A 17,754-nucleotide genomic window follows, 5' to 3' on the forward strand; every position below is an offset into this window, starting at 1 on the left:
GTACTCGTTGGAATTTAGAAGGATGTGGGGGGATCTTATAGAAACATATAAAATTATGAAGGGAGTAGATAGGATAGATGCAGGCAGGTTGTTTCCACTGGCGGGTGAAAGCAGAACTAGGGGGCATAGCCTCAAAATAAGGGGAAGTAGATTTAGGACTGAGTTTAGGAGGAACTTCTTCTCTTCACCCAAAGGGTTGTGAATCTATGGAATTCCTTGCCCAGTGAAGCAGTAGAGGCTCCTTCATTAAATGTTAAGATAAAGATAGATAGTTTTTTGAAGAATAAAGGGATTAAGGGTTGTGGTGTTCGGGCCGGAAAGTGGAGCTGAGTCCACAAAAGATCAGCCATGATCTCATTGAATGGTGGAGCAGGCTCGAGGGGCCAGATGGTCTACTCCTGCTCCTAGTTCTTATGTTCTTATATGTAAGAACCATGTAGCCTGTAATATATAGTGAAGTGGGCTAGTTTTAACTCTGCCCAGTTGAATTTTAACACACTAAAGTGCTGGAGTCATATTAATGTAACCCGCACAGAATGACATTTATAAATTAGTGAACAAAATTGAAAAATATGTGCTTTAAGTGGTTATGTTGTTCTCAAATACAGTTAAGGGACAAGAGTAGGGATGGGGAAACAAAATAAAGTAAATTTGGAAAGACAGGGAAAGAATCTCAACTTTACTGGACCACCCAGTCGTCAACTGAGGGCTGACATCGATTGCACTTAAAAGCAGCGTCTGTCCATCCTTGGTTGAGGAGATTCTCTGGTATAAAAGGCTTGGGTATGTTGAATTGAGGGTTGAATAATGTGGGGCATCCAAAGGGGGCAGGCAGTAATTGATTTAACTGCCAGGGTGATAGTACCATGAAATGCCTGGTGGTGGTGCTGCCTACCACAGACTTGCACATGCATTTGGTCCACCAGCCATTTCAATGTAGCGCAACTGCTGGCAATGTACATCAGAAGTGCATAATATATTTATTTTTCAAATTAGTCAGTTCACTATATAGATTAAAGTGGAACTGTAATAAAGTAAATTGTAACAGCTTTGAATGTAATTTTGAGAGGAAAGTATCACTGATGCAGTCAACCGTTTTTGGTTTCAAAGAAGAAGGCATGTCAACTTAACTTTGTCTCTTACTAACTTTTCCCCTCTTTCTTTGTGTAAGCATCTGCTATTTTTTTTAAACTGTTTTTATTGGGTTTGTACATGGTATAATTACAAATATACATTTAAAAAAAGCAAGTAAAAACACGTAATGAGAAAGGGGTTCCCCCCCACTTTTTCTTTTTTATTACAAAACCGGGTGGGAGGGGCACCTGGGTGGTGCCCCTGATGCTATTTACACTTTTGGTGTAATGAGAAAGAGGTTCCCCTCTATTGTTTTTCCCCCCCCATTCCCTGCTACCCCCTTTCTTTCTTGCTAGGTATGGCTACCTATCCTTGTTCACCCCCCGGGTCCTCCCTCGCTCCCCTCTCTTTTATCATATCTTGGCTACTTTTTCCTGGCTACTTATTTGTTAGCCACAAACGGGTCCTGGAACAGTCGGGTGAATGGCTCCCATGTTTTGAGGAAGCCGTCTTCCGACCCACTGGTGGCGAATTTGATTTTCTCCATTTGATGAATCTCCGACAGTCGGACAGCCAGTCTGCAACTTTCGGAGGTGCTGCTGACCGCCAGCCGAGCAGGACTCTTCGGCGGGCGATCAGGGAGGCAAAGGCAAGGGTGTCGGCCCTCCTCCCCATGAACAGATCTGGCTGGTCTGATACCCTGAAGACTGCCACGTTCGGTCATGGTTCCACCCTCATCCCCACCACTTTGGACATTGCCTCGAAGAAGGATGTCCAGTAACCAGCAAGTCTGGGGCAAGACCAGACCAGGCCGGACCTCCTTGGCACTGTTCACATCTGTCCTCCACCTCTGGGAAAACCTACCCATTCAGGTTCTGGTCAAGTGGGCTCTATGTACCACTTTTAGTTGCGTTAGGTTGAGTCTTGCGCATGTGGAGGTGGAGTTACCCCTATGTAGTGCTTCGCTCCAGACTCCTGACCCTATTTCAAACCCCAGGTCTTCCTCCCATTTCCTCCTCGTCGCGTCCAGTTCGGTGTTGGCCCTCTCTATCAGTCGTTCGTACATGTCACTACAGTTCCCTCTGCCTAAAATGTCTGCGTCCAGTAGTCCTTCCAATAGTGTCTGTCACGGTGGTCGTGGGTACGTCCTTGTCTCCTTTCGTAGGAAGTTTTTAAGTTGCAGGTACTTTAGTTTGTTGCCCCTTGCTAGTTGGAATTTCTCCAGTTCTTCCAGTGTTGTGACCCTACTGTCAGTGTATAGGTCCCTGACTGTCAATGACCCCCCCCCCCCCCCCCCCCCCCCCCCCCCCCCCCCCCCCCCCCAGTCTCCATCTTTTAAAGGTGGCGCCAGTGAGTGCCGGCATGAACCTGTGGTTATCGCAGATGGGGGTTTTGTCAGACATTTCGGTCAGGCCAAATTGCTGCCGTAGTTGGTTCCAAGTCTGGAGGGTAGCTACCACCACTGGGCTGCTTGAGTGTTTTTTGGGTGGGGATGGGAGTGCCGCTGTGGCGAAGGCCCGGAGCGAGGTCCCCATGCAGGAGGCCTCCTCCGCGTGCACTCACTCGGCTCCTTCATCCATCCCATCACTCTTTCGGCATCTGCTATATTGAAACTTTGCAGCCACATATATCCTGGCACTAATGAAAAACTTAAGTTAAGAATTTGAAAGGTCTAGTTAGTATGTTACGAAGCTTCTCCCCATGTTTCTCCACATGTTTACTGTTAATTCCCTCTTAGACTGGTGCTGGAATATGGCTACAAGGAAGTCTGGGTAGCAAACTGTGCCAATTAAATCATTGCCTAAAGTCCCTACACTTGCATTTTACAGCAATTGGGAGTGCGGGAGGATCCCGGCAAATTTTTATCTTACTCCTAAGCCAGAAAATTGCAGCACTCACACCCTGACTATGGTCAACGAGCACTTTTTAAAGGGAAGCAAGATACTTGGATGCTGGATATCTGTAATAAAAACAGAATTCTGGAAGTACTCAGCAGGTCTGACGATCTGTGGAGCGATTAAAAACAGCATTAACATTTAGGTTATGACCTTTGGTGAGAATTGGAAGATGTTAAGAGATGAGCAGCTTTTCGGCAAGCACAAGAGACGGAACAAATAGTCAGGAAGAGGTGTAAATGAAACCTCCTGATCCTGGAGCCTTTCAGACCTCTTGCTGCATTCTCAAGCCACACAAAATCCACCTTCTCTTCGCCAGATTGTTGATGTTTACCCCATACTTTACTATTCTGCTGTAATTATTGATGTCTCCAGACCCACCTTCTGTTTCAGTACTTGTCTTCCTTTACCTTATACCTCTATCACTTCTGTCTCTTAATTTACTCTTGCCCCCACCCTGACCCCACTCATTTGTTCTTTTCCCCTTTTAGCTTTGCCCCCTCCCATAAGACATAGGAGCAGAAGTAGGCCATTCAGCCCATCAAGTCTGCTGTGCCATTCAATGAGTTCATGACTGATCTGTTGCGATAATCCTAATTTCCACTTTCCTGCCTTATCGCCATAACCCTTGATTCCCTTACTGATTAAAAATCTGTCTATCGGGGATCGTTGTGGGGATAGTGTAGGGTTTGGCCTAGGTCGGGTGCTCTTTCAGAGGGTCGGTGCAGACCCGATGGGCTGAATGGCCTCTTGCACTGTAGGGATTCTATAATTCTATCTCAGCCTTGAACATACTTAACAAACCAGTCTCCACAGTAAAGAATTCCACAGAATCACTAAACTGAGAAGAAATTTCCCCTCTTCTTTGTCTTAAATGGACAACCCCTTACTCTGAGATTATGCCCTCTGATCCTAGACATTCCAAGGGAAAACAACCTCTTAGCATCTACCCTGTCAAGCGCCCTGAGAATCCTATATGTCTCAATAAGGTCATCTCTCATTCTTCTAAACTCCAATGAGTATCGGCTCAACCTACTTAATCTCTTCTCATAAAACCCTCTATTACCCAGAATCAACCTAGCAAACCTTCTCTGGACTGTCTCCAATGCCACTGTGTCTTTCCTTGGATAAGGGAACCAGGGACGGCACGGTGGCGCAGTGGTTAGCGCTGCTGCCTGCGACGCTGAGGACTCTGGTTCAATCCTGATCCCAGGTCACTGTCTGTGTGGAGTTTACACATTATCCCAATGGCTGTGTGGATTTCATCCCCACAACCCAAAGATGTGCAGGTTAGGTGGATTGGCCACACTAAATTGCCCCTTAATTGGAAAAAATAATAATTGGGTACTCTAAATATATATTTTTAAAGATATGGAGACCAGAACTGTTCACGATATTCCAGGTGTGGTCTGACTAGTGCCTTGTATAGTTTTAGCAAGACTTCCTTATTTTTTATACTCCATTTCCTTTAAAATAGAAGCCAACATTCCATTTGCCTTCCCAATAATCTGCTGAACTTGCATGCTAGTTTTTTGTGAGTTGTGCACGAGGGCCCCAAAATTCTTCTGTGCTGCAGTGTCCTGCAGCCCTTCTTCATGAAAGTAATATTCAGCTCTTTTATTCTTCGTACCAAAGTGCATAACGTCACATTTTCCTACATTATAGTCCATCTGTCAAGTTTTGCCCACTAACTTAACATGTTTATATCCCTCTGTAAACTTGACATTCTCACACTTGCCTTCCCACCTAATTTTGTGTCATCTGCAAGCTGGCGATAGTACATGCACTTCCCTCATCCAAGTCAATATATATTCCAAATAATTGTGCCCCAGCAGTGATCCCTGTGGCACTCCAAATGTTACAGGTTGCCATCCTAATAATGCTCCTGTTATCCCAACTCTGTCTTCAATTGGTTACCCAATCCTCTATGCTAATATACTCCCTCCAACACCATAAACCTTTATCTTATTAAGTAACCTTTTATGCGGTACCTTATCAAATGCTTTTGGAAATCCAAGTATATTACATCTACTGGTTCCCCTTTATCTATCCTGCTTGTTACCACCTTGAAGAATTCCAATAAATTAGTCGAGCATGATTTCCCCTTCATGAAGATGATGCCAACTCTGTTTAAATACTCTGTTATTCCACCCTTTATAATGGACTCTAACATTTTCTCAATGACAGATTTAAGCTAACTGGTTTTTTGGCTCTCTACCTTTTTGAATAAGGGTGTTACGTTGGCAGTTTTCCAATCTTCTGGAACTTTTCCAGAATTTAAGATTCTTGGAAGATTATTGCCAGTGCATCCACTATCTCTGTAGCTACTTCCTTTAATATCCTAGGATGAAATCCATCAGATCCAGGGGAGGTGGTGGATCAATGGTATTGCAGACAGTGGACTAGTAATCCAGAGCCCGAGTAATCCCTTCGGGTCCCGGGATCGAATCCCACCATAGCAGATGGTGGAATTGAACTCAATAAAATTAAGTCTAATTATGAATTCATTGTCGATTGTTGTAGAAATGCCCTTTGGGGAGGGAACCTGCCATCCTTGCCTGGTCTGGCCTACATGTGACTCCAGATCCCCAGCAATATAGTTGACTCTTGCATGCCCTCTGAAATGCCCTCGCAAGCACTCAGTTGTATTCAAAGAAAACACAAAGGAGTGAAACCGGCTGGCCCTAAGCACCGAAAACGACAATGGGAAACTCTGCAAAGTCCTCCTTACTGACATCTGACAGTTTGTGCTGTCTCACAGTCTCATCATACTCACAGAATCATAGCTTATAGCTCCTGAACCAGACACCACTATTACTATTCCTGAGTATATCCTATCTCATTGGCAGGACAGACCCAGCAAAGGCAATGGCACAGTGATATACAGTCGGGCGGGAGTGCCCTGGGAGTCCTCAACATGGGCATGGAAACCTCTTGCTGATTACCATGAATTGTTCCCCCTTCAGCTGATGAATCAGTCCTCCATGTTGAATTTGAAGGAAGCACTGAGGGTGGCAAGGGCACAGAATGTACTTTGGGTAGGGGACTTCAATAACCATCACCAAGAGTGGCTTGGTAATACCACCACAGACCGAGCTGATTGGTCCTAAAGGACACAGCTGCTAAACTGGGACTGCGGCAGGTGGTGAGGGAACCAGCAACTTTACCTCATCCTCACCAACTTGCCTGCTCCAGATGCATCTGTCCATGACCGCATCGGTGACGACTGCAGGGTCCTTGTGGAGACAAAGTCCTATCTTCAGATTGAGATTACCTCCATTGTGTTGTATGGCATTACCATTGTGGTAAATGGGATTAAACGTATCGCCACAGCCACAGACCGTAGGTTACTCTCCCTTTTGAGCTGACTGGAGGTGATTTAATCTCAGGGTCACTACATCTCAGGCGAGGAGCAAGGTTGATAAGAAGGGGCTTTCATGAATTACCTCAGCCAGTACAGGAATTGAACCCACGCTGTTGGTGTCGCTCCGCGTAATGAATCAGCCGTCCAGCCAACTGAACTAACCGACCCCCTGCTAAATGGGCTAGACTTAGAACAGGTCTAGCAATATGAGGTACCATGGACTATCAGCAGCAGCAGGATTGTTCTCAGCCACAATCTGTAACCTCATGGCCCAGCATATTCCCCACTCTACCACTTGAGCCAGTTATTCAACCCTGGTTCAATGAAGAGTGCAGGAGGGCATGCCAGAACAGAGGACCACTTGCGTGTCAACAGCATAAGCAGCAAGTAGTAGATAGAAATAAGTAATTCCACAACCAATGGATCAGATCTGAGCTCCACAGTCCTGCCACATCCAGCTGTGAATGGTGGTGGGTAATTAAACAACTCATTGGACGAGGAGGCTCCACAGATATCCCCATCCTCCATGTTTGAAGAGCCCAGCACAACCTGTACAAAAGATGAGGCTGAAGGAATGGCAACATCTTCAGCCAGAAGTTCCGAGTGGATGATCCATCTCTCGTCTCCTCCAGAGGACCCAGCATCACAGATATCAGTTTTCAGCCAATTCAATTCACTCCACATGTTATCAAGAAACAGCTGAAGGCACTGGCCCGAGCAAATCTATCCCCGCCCTATCCCTGTAACCCCATAACCCCACCTTTTGAACTGTGTGAGGAAACCGGAGCACCGAAGGAAACCCCTGGGGAGAATGTGCAAACTCAACACAGTCACCCAAGGTCGGAATTTAACGTGGGTCTCTGGCGCTGTGAGGCAGCAGTGTTAAACACTCTTAGATTGTCCTACGCCCAACTATCTTCAGCCTCTTCATCAATGGCCTTCCCTCCCATCCTAAAGACAAGTGGGAATGTTCGTAGATGACTGCATAATTTTCAGCACCACTCATGGCTCAGATACTGGTGTAGTTCATGTCCAAAAGCAGCAAGACCTGAACACTATCCAGGCTTGGGCTAACAAATGGCAAGTAACATTCACGCCACACAAGTGCCAGGTAATGACTATTTCGAACTAGAGAGGATTTAACCATCACCCCTTAACATTCAATGGCTTACCATAAACTGTAACCCCATTATTAATATTCTGGGGGTTATCATTGACCAGAATTAGAGCTGGACTAGCCATATAAATGCTGTGGCTGCCAGAGCAGGTCAAAGGCTAGGAATCCTCTGGTGAGTAACTCGCCTCCTGACCCCTGCAAAGCCTGTCCACTATCTACAAGGCTCAAGTCAGGAGCGTAATGGAATACACTCCACTTGCCTGGATGAGTGCAGCACAAACAACATTCAAGAAGCTCAACACCATCCAGGACAAAGCAGCCCACTTGATTGCTCCCCCTTCCATCGACAGACGGGGGCAGCCACGTGTACCATCTGCAACAGTGTTTTTCAAGATTTTTTTCCGGGGTCCCATTTTTACACGCCGGCCGACCCTGCGCGACCCACGCCGGCCGACCCTGCGCGACCCACGCCGGCCGACCCTGCGCGACCCACGCCGGCCGACCCTGCGCGACCCACGCCGGCCGACCCTGCGCGACCCACGCCGGCCGACCCTGCGCGACCCACGCCGGCCGACCCTGCGCGACCCACGCCGGCCGACCCTGCGCGACCCACGCCGGCCGACCCTGCGCGACCCACGCCGGCCGACCCTGCGCGACCCACGCCGGCCGACCCTGCGCGACCCACGCCGGCCGACCCTGCGCGACCCACGCCGGCCGACCCTGCGCGACCCACGCCGGCCGACCCTGCGCGACCCACGCCGGCCGACCCTGCGCGACCCACGCCGGCCGACCCTGCGCGACCCACGCCGGCCGACCCTGCGCGACCCACGCCGGCCGACCCTGCGCGACCCACGCCGGCCGACCCTGCGCGACCCACGCCGGCCGACCCTGCGCGACCCACGCCGGCCGACCCTGCGCGACCCACGCCGGCCGACCCTGCGCGACCCACGCCGGCCGACCCTGCGCGACCCACGCCGGCCGACCCTGCGCGACCCACGCCGGCCGACCCTGCGCGACCCACGCCGGCCGACCCTGCGCGACCCACGCCGGCCGACCCTGCGCGACCCACGCCGGCCGACCCTGCGCGACCCACGCCGGCCGACCCGGCGCGACCCACGCCGGCCGACCCGGCGCGACCCACGCCGGCCGACCCGGCGCGACCCACGCCGGCCGACCCGGCGCGACCCACGCCGGCCGACCCGGCGCGACCCACGCCGGCCGACCCGGCGCGACCCACGCCGGCCGACCCGGCGCGACCCACGCCGGCCGACCCGGCGCGACCCACGCCGGCCGACCCGGCGCGACCCACGCCGGCCGACCCGGCGCGACCCACGCCGGCCGACCCGGCGCGACCCACGCCGGCCGACCCGGCGCGACCCACGCCGGCCGACCCGGCGCGACCCACGCCGGCCGACCCGGCGCGACCCACGCCGGCCGACCCGGCGCGACCCACGCCGGCCGACCCGGCGCGACCCACGCCGGCCGACCCGGCGCGACCCACGCCGGCCGACCCGGCGCGACCCACGCCGGCCGACCCGGCGCGACCCACGCCGGCCGACCCGGCGCGACCCACGCCGGCCGACCCGGCGCGACCCACGCCGGCCGACCCGGCGCGACCCACGCCGGCCGACCCGGCGCGACCCACGCCGGCCGACCCGGCGCGACCCACGCCGGCCGACCCGGCGCGACCCACGCCGGCCGACCCGGCGCGACCCACGCCGGCCGACCCGGCGCGACCCACGCCGGCCGACCCGGCGCGACCCACGCCGGCCGACCCGGCGCGACCCACGCCGGCCGACCCGGCGCGACCCACGCCGGCCGACCCGGCGCGACCCACGCCGGCCGACCCGGCGCGACCCACGCCGGCCGACCCGGCGCGACCCACGCCGGCCGACCCGGCGCGACCCACGCCGGCCGACCCGGCGCGACCCACGCCGGCCGACCCGGCGCGACCCACGCCGGCCGACCCGGCGCGACCCACGCCGGCCGACCCGGCGCGACCCACGCCGGCCGACCCGGCGCGACCCACGCCGGCCGACCCGGCGCGACCCACGCCGGCCGACCCGGCGCGACCCACGCCGGCCGACCCGGCGCGACCCACGCCGGCCGACCCGGCGCGACCCACGCCGGCCGACCCGGCGCGACCCACGCCGGCCGACCCGGCGCGACCCACGCCGGCCGACCCGGCGCGACCCACGCCGGCCGACCCGGCGCGACCCACGCCGGCCGACCCGGCGCGACCCACGCCGGCCGACCCGGCGCGACCCACGCCGGCCGACCCGGCGCGACCCACGCCGGCCGACCCGGCGCGACCCACGCCGGCCGACCCGGCGCGACCCACGCCGGCCGACCCGGCGCGACCCACGCCGGCCGACCCGGCGCGACCCACGCCGGCCGACCCGGCGCGACCCACGCCGGCCGACCCGGCGCGACCCACGCCGGCCGACCCGGCGCGACCCACGCCGGCCGACCCGGCGCGACCCACGCCGGCCGACCCGGCGCGACCCACGCCGGCCGACCCGGCGCGACCCACGCCGGCCGACCCGGCGCGACCCACGCCGGCCGACCCGGCGCGACCCACGCCGGCCGACCCGGCGCGACCCACGCCGGCCGACCCGGCGCGACCCACGCCGGCCGACCCGGCGCGACCCACGCCGGCCGACCCGGCGCGACCCACGCCGGCCGACCCGGCGCGACCCACGCCGGCCGACCCGGCGCGACCCACGCCGGCCGACCCGGCGCGACCCACGCCGGCCGACCCGGCGCGACCCACGCCGGCCGACCCGGCGCGACCCACGCCGGCCGACCCGGCGCGACCCACGCCGGCCGACCCGGCGCGACCCACGCCGGCCGACCCGGCGCGACCCACGCCGGCCGACCCGGCGCGACCCACGCCGGCCGACCCGGCGCGACCCACGCCGGCCGACCCGGCGCGACCCACGCCGGCCGACCCGGCGCGACCCACGCCGGCCGACCCGGCGCGACCCACGCCGGCCGACCCGGCGCGACCCACGCCGGCCGACCCGGCGCGACCCACGCCGGCCGACCCGGCGCGACCCACGCCGGCGCGACCCGGCGCGACCCACGCCGGCGCGACCCACGCCGGCCGACCCGGCGCGACCCACGCCGGCCGACCCGGCGCGACCCACGCCGGCCGACCCGGCGCGACCCACCATTTTCTCTTACTTTGTTTGTTGTTGACAAAAATGGAGGAAATGGTTTTGGGTCCCTTTGGCCCCAATGGTCCCTTTGTCCCTTTGATCCCTTTGGCACCCCCGAACTTGGGGGAAAAAAAAAGGCTGCGACCATATAAAAACAAATGTGGCCGCACTATGCACGCGTGCCCGATCATCGGTGTGCATGCGCACCGATGTCGGGCACGTACGCGCAGTGCAGCCAAATATATTTTATCAGTTCCTGGCCATTTTGAAGGTCACTCGTAGCCGGCATATTAAACGCCAGCTGTTGCGCGATCGGGAGCGCCGTGACAGACTACTCCATGACCCTCCCGACACCCGCCTGCGACCCACCCGCGGGGTTGCGCCCCCGTGTTTGACAATGCCTGATCTGCAAGATGCACTGCAGGAATTCAGCAAAGTCCCTTCGGCAGCACCTTCCAAACCCACGACCACTACATTCTAGAATGACGAGCAGTAGATACCTGGGAATACCACCACTGGGAGGTTCCCCTCCAAGTCGCTCACCATTCTGACATTGCAACATATCACCTTCCTTCACTGTTGCTGGGTCAAAATCCTGGAATTCCTTCCCTAACAACACTGCAGGTGTACCTACACCCCAGGGACTGCAGTGGTCAAGAAGCCAGCACACCGTCACCTGAAGAGAAACAAGGGATGGGCAATAAATGCTGGACTAACCAACGGCACTCACATCCTGTAAGAAAATAATTTTTTTAAAACGTAGCACCCTTTAACCCCATTAGTTTCCCTAGTAACCCCCATCAACTGCATTTTTCCTCTTGATTATTTGGTATTTTTGCAATGATATTCCCTGTGAAACAAAGAATGTATTTACCACCTCTGTCATTTTTTGGTTCCCCTTTATTACTCCCCCAGTCTCACAAAGAGGCCCATGTTCACTTTTTTATATATTTAAAGAAGCTCTTGCTGTCCATTTTTATATCACTTGCTAGTTTACCCTCATAGTTTCTCTTTTCCCTATTTATAATTTTTTTTAGGCCATCTTTTGCTGTTTTTTAAAACTTTCCCAATCCTCTGGCTTACTAGTAATCTTCATGTTTTTCCCTTCAGTTTGATATTATCCTTAACTTGCTTGGTTAACCATGGTTGATTTATCCACTTCCTAGAATTCTTCTTCCTCATTGGGATGTATCTTTGTTGTGAGTCATAAACGTCTGCCATGGATGATCAACTGTTTTTCGTGCTAAACTCCTTTCCCAGTGGCTCCAGCCAACTCTGCCCTCATTCCTTTACAGCTACCAATCTTTAAGTGTAGCACAGTTGTTTCTGACCCACCCCATTTCTAATATCTTCCAGTTCTGATGAAAGATCTTTGATCTGAAATGTTAACTCTTGTTTCTCTCTCCACAGATGCTGCTGACCTGCTGATTTTATTGAGTATTTCCTGTAACTGTGTTTTAATCGTCTTTTATTTCTCCTACATAGCGCACCCATCCATTAATGCAGTGCAGTTTCCTGTCTGTTAGTGTTAAACTTGTCTGTCACACTTAATTTCAGGCAGTATGTTACTCAAATTCTCTGAGGCATGCAGCCACATCTTAATTTACACCCATTTCCAATTTCTCCCTTGCTTCTCTTCCCCCCCCCCCCCCCCCCCCCCCCCCCCCCCGCCTTTCCTTTTACTCCAAATTTAATGTTCTACCTGCCCACGACTATGTTGTATGCCAGTCTCCAACTTCTGCTTTTGCCCAGCCCATCACATCACCTCCTGAAACCACCTTTCCTGCCTGTTTTTCCAAGCTTACCCTATACCGGCCCCAAATCCTCTTCTGTCCAGCTTCATGTCTCATGCAACACTCACTGATAGAAAACCACATCAGCTAACAATCCCCAAAACAAATCTGCTGTGTTCCCTCTCCCTGAGTACCTCCTTTGCAGTTAAATTGAAAAATTAGATGATAAGGTCACACAGAGACAGAACGTACAATGCAACCAGCTCCTGTTATTTATTAAACACTGTCTCCAATCAAGTTAAAGTAAAGTCGCTGTAGTCCCAGGTAACCATAGGCAGCTTTCCTCTTTGAGGGGGGGAGCGGACTGAGGTGTGATGATTTAACTTGATCACCACACCTCAGGCGAGGGGCAAGAATGAGAAGGCCTCAGCCAGTACGGGAATTGAACCTGCGCTGTTGGCCAATCTCTCCATCACAACCAGCCAACTGAGCTAAACCAGCCCCCAATCAAGTAGGAACAAAACAAATGAATAAATAACTTCATTTAAGTTACTAAATCTTATTCTGTGATGGCTATATTTTATTTCTACTATTAAAATATTAGCAGTGATTACTTAAATAGATCATAAAGTGTCAGCCCCAATACCAAATTGCTGTAAATGTGCTGATCCTATTGATAAACAGCCACAGCCTTGGGTGGGGAAATGTGGTGTGGGAGGGGGGGTGGGGGGGAAATGTGTGTGAATGTCTTTGTTTGGCATCACAGCAGCTATCACAATTTATTATACATGCAAAACAATTTTTTTTTTTAGTTCACTCACTTAATGCTAGGTGTTCTTAACTTATAGGCACAGCCCAATCTCTCAGTTCCTCATTAAACTGCGAAGCTCTGATCTAACAATTCAAGGACTATTAAAGGACGCACTTCCACCTCAACAGCAAAATAATAGAAATAAATAACTCTCCAGTCCTTACCACAGCAGCAAATTACTGTAAATACTACCATGGGGGGGGGGGGGGGAGATATGTACCATACATCCATTATGTACTGGCTCTTGTACTTTTTCACGCTGCAAACTATTTTTTTTAAAATAAAAAGAGAATGTAGGACCAGGTATGAGCCATTCAGTCCCTGGGGTTTGTACCACCATTCGATCAGATGAAGCTTGATCTGTACCTCAACTCCATTTAGCTGCTTTTGGTGGTTATTAACCTGGAGGCTGAAATTAACCTTATAATCTGCCATTCATTTTGACAATGTTTGTACTTGCTCACAATTAGACTTTGTGACATTAAAAGATGATAAGGCCCCACTATGAGCAGAATAATTCATGGACTAGAACAGTGTATCTTCCAACTTTCATGGAATTGCATTAATTTTCCAAATAAATACAGAATAACTTGTGCTTAGTTAATTGCTTTATGTGAATAAATGCTTCCTGATATCGGTCTTGAACTAGACTTTTCCCAGTTATTATTTTTGCCCTCTTGTCCGGCAGTTGCAGTTTAATTTGGTATACTGCTCAAGATTAACGTTTTCTGTCCCAATTAGTATCTCATATTCTTCTACAGGTTATCTCTGATTAGCCTCCTGCCAAGGCTGGAGAATCCAACTTCTAGCCTTTCATCAATCCTCTTGATATCTCTACTTTATTTTCAAAGCGAACACTATGCCTGGAGAGTAATGCCCCTTTTTAGTTCATTGATTATGTGGGTATTGCGTACTGGACAGTGCAAGTGGCAAAGGCATAAACCTGGAAGTGTAATCTGGGATATTGTGCATTGTCTGTACAAATTCAGCGTTTAAGTATGCAAGAGACAGACCCTGAAACCACTGTCGACTGAGTTCCTCTTCCACTCCTTGTAATGGTTCAACTGACATCGAGAGAAGGACAGGGTCTGATTTCGGAATACAAGAGCAAAATACTGCAGATGCTGGAAATCTGAAATTAAAACCGAAAATGCTGACCATGCTCGGCAGGTCTGGAAGCATCTGTGGGGAGAAAAAATAAGTTAACGTTTTAGGTCGATGAACTTTTGATGTATCAATTCAGTTTCTCTTTTTACAGATGCTACAAACCTGATTATTTTCAGCATTGTCTGGTTTTATAGCAACTTAAGAAAGCTGTTTGTTGCTTTATGCTATCAATATTGTTTTAATGGCAGTTTTGTATTTCTCTCTACGCAGGTACGAACGCCTGGAGGAGCAACTGAACGATCTTACGGAGCTTCATCAAAATGAAATGTCTAACTTGAAACAGGAGCTTGCCAGTATGGAGGAAAAAGTGGCGTACCAATCGGATGAAAGGGCCAGAGATATCCAGGTAAATGTTCCACAAAGAAATGAACTGCTTGTTGGTGAACATGCCTGCATATTTCTGTGGTGCAGATTTCAACTGTACTTCAAGGGGATGAGGTACTTTCTGATAGGAGTGAAGTTCACACCATGGAGCAAATAACCCTGGACTGCTCTCCTGCACCTTTTATTAAAAGGCTGTAGAATGTCATGAACGGAAGGAACCAAATTTATTAATAATAATCTTTATTGTTACAAGTAGGCTTACATTAACACTGCAATGGAGTTACTGTGAAAAGCCACATTCCGGCGCCTGTTCGGGTACACGGAGGGAGAATTCGGAATGTCCAATTCACCTAACAAGCATGTATTTTGGGACTTGTGGGAGGAAACCGGAGCACCCGGAGGAAACCCACACAGCCATGGGGAGAACGTGCAGACTCTGCACAGACAGTGACCCAAGCCGGGAATCGAACCTGGGATCCTGGCGCTATGAAGCAACAGTGCTAATCACTGTGCTACTGTGCCACAATTGGAAGATAATGGATATTTTTTGCAATTTGGACTTCCAATGATTATTAATTATATTACAAATCCCAATGTCTGTTGAAAACCTTCCATCCTATAGGCCAAATGAAACAGTGTTGAAGTTAACCTAAATGTAGTTCTTCCAAATCCATTTGATTAGACCTGTCTGTGAATCTAACCTTTGTGTTAATAGTCGAGCAGAAGGAAACGTACTTTCTGTGCATTCTTCATTCACCCCACTCACTGAGACGATGTGGTTGCTCCAGACAATTCTTGTTTGGAGATGGTACGAATCAATCACAAGGCCACTGTTATGTTTTAATTAAATCTTGGTGATAGCAGTAGCGTTGCTTGCTTACAAACTGTTAAGTTAATTTGTCTAGTCAGATAACTTTGTTTTTATTGCTTTCAGTTACATTTCTTTTTGTTCACCATCACACAGATGTGTCAAACAGAAATCCATTTGCGGCATGCATATGCACGCACTCGTTTATTTTCTCTCTCTTCCCTCTTTCCTTGCTTTGTATTTCTATTTGTCTGTTTGGCAGTATCATTCTTTTCCTTGCACCTTTTCCTGAAAATGCTGACTTATGTGGTGATGCAATTTCAGAAACCCAAATGTTTCTTCACAACCTTGCTCAAATGACCAACCGTTCAGTATTTTTAAAATTCATTTATTGAGATAAGACTGTCACTGACATTGTCATTATCTGTTGCCCCTCTCTAATTGCCGTTGAGAAGGTGGTGGTGAGCCACCTTCTTGAACCGGTGAAGTTCATCTGGTGTTTGTATATGCACCTACACTGCTGTTAGGGAGGGAGTTGCAGGATTTTGACCCAGCAGCGGGGAAGGAACAGTGATATATTTCCAAGTCAAGATGGTGTGCTACTTGGAGGGGTTCTTGTGGGTGATGGTATTTCAATAACGCCTGTTGCCCTTATTCTAGATGCTGTAGCTCACTTCTTTTGGAATGTGCAGTCAAAGGACAGTTAATGTCAGCAGGCTGCTTGACCATTGGAGCATCACAGCTGCACCTATATACATCATTGCATGTATCCAGGTGTGCTTTCGGTACAAGCCACAGAATACTGATTTTGAGCAGAGATGTGGATGTGATTTTCCTAAGCTAGTTGAAGTGCATTACTATTGCCTCAGCTGAGATTAAATCTGCCCAAATCAGGAACTGAGCCTGGAAATAATTGACACATCTGGAATGAAAAAGTTATGACAGGTTGTATAGACTAGGGGTGTATTCCCTTTGTATAGAAAATTGAGGGGGAACTAATTTTGGTACTTGAGATTTAAGGAGTTGGAGATAAATGGAGGAAAACTATTGCTTTTTGTGGGGAAACCTAGAATACGGGTGCGTGGTCTTAAAATTAGAGCTAAGATGTTCAGTGGTCATGTAGAGCAGATTTCTTCACCCAAAGGGTAGTGGAAATGGAACTCAAAAACACCGTTGAGGCCAGATCAATTGAAAATGTCAAAATGAAATTGATATGTTTTTTTGTCTATTGCGTATTAAAGGTTACTAAATGAAGGCAGATAAATTGAGATACAGATCACCCTTGATCTAACTGAATGGCAGAACACCCTGGATGGACTTGATGGTCTTTTTTTTATAAACCACAATGGAAATGGGACAGAGGTATTGTGCTGTAGAGTCTGAAAATGCAGATTCCCATTTGTGTAATTCCCTGAGTGGTAAATTCTTGATGGTAGCTATGCCTTCTGCTGAACGGAAGAGTGCAGGTATAATAGCTCCTCAGTTGATGTGCTTTGCATGGCAATCTACAGCATGTTATTGACATGGGACTGCAAACAAAAGATGATCTTGGTCGGGATGTGGTATGTGTGGCAATTGGACATAAAAAAAGGCAAAAAAACATTCTTCGGGGCTAAGGAATGTATGTGGTTTCTGTATGAGGGGGTGTCTGGGCGGTTCATGATACTCTCCCTATTGGTCTTTGCTTTGATACAGTACGTCCAAGATAATCTCACAATGCTAAAGGTATTGTTCAGGGAAGGATGTTACTGATAAGTCTGAGTGTCTGAGCAGACACATTCCTGAACTGTCTGATCCTGTTCTGACTCATTTACAACCACTCTGCATTGTCTGCTGACCACACAGCACTCCAGCTGTACCCCAATTTGCTCTGTGCTCTTTAACCTTTAAAAGGACTGAAGGTCCTTTGCTCTAGTCCCACGTGTAACAGCTGCAAAAGTAATTTCCCCCCCCCTCCCTTTTTTTTTCTCTCTCCCTTTGGCATCCATTTTCATCCCTACTTCATTTTCTAGTTTGGATTTGCTGTCAGTTCCTTCTGCAATATACTCGTCACAGTTTTTCATTGCAGATTTTCCATTCGGAACGGTCAGTGTGTAGACTTTGAGAAATGAAACCAAAACAACACTAATCTGAATAAGCTATAAAATGTTGCCACAGTAATCTACCTCATTGATGTCCGAGCATTGAAGATTATGATGGGTAGCACGGTGGCACAGTGGTTGGTGCTGCTGCCTCACAGCGCTGAGGACCCGGGTTCGAATCCTGGCCCTGGGTCACTTTCCGTGTGGAGTTTGCACATT

The 17,754-nt window shown here is 50.7% G+C and overlaps 1 protein-coding gene across 4 annotated transcripts in view; it reads left to right on the forward strand.

Moving 5' to 3' along the window:
• tmcc2 (transmembrane and coiled-coil domain family 2) overlaps window positions 1-17,754 on the forward strand; it is a 204,999-nt gene that overhangs the window by 185,586 nt on the left and 1,659 nt on the right. For all 4 annotated transcript variants that reach the window (XM_072480118.1, XM_072480117.1, XM_072480119.1 and 1 more), the window contains one exon: window positions 14,533-14,668. In XM_072480118.1, the coding sequence (XP_072336219.1) occupies window positions 14,533-14,668 (136 nt within the window). The remainder of the gene's footprint in view (window positions 1-14,532; window positions 14,669-17,754) is intronic.

The sequence above is a fragment of the Scyliorhinus torazame genome, chromosome 17 (assembly GCF_047496885.1).
Source record: "Scyliorhinus torazame isolate Kashiwa2021f chromosome 17, sScyTor2.1, whole genome shotgun sequence".
Taxonomy (NCBI): domain Eukaryota; kingdom Metazoa; phylum Chordata; class Chondrichthyes; order Carcharhiniformes; family Scyliorhinidae; genus Scyliorhinus; species Scyliorhinus torazame.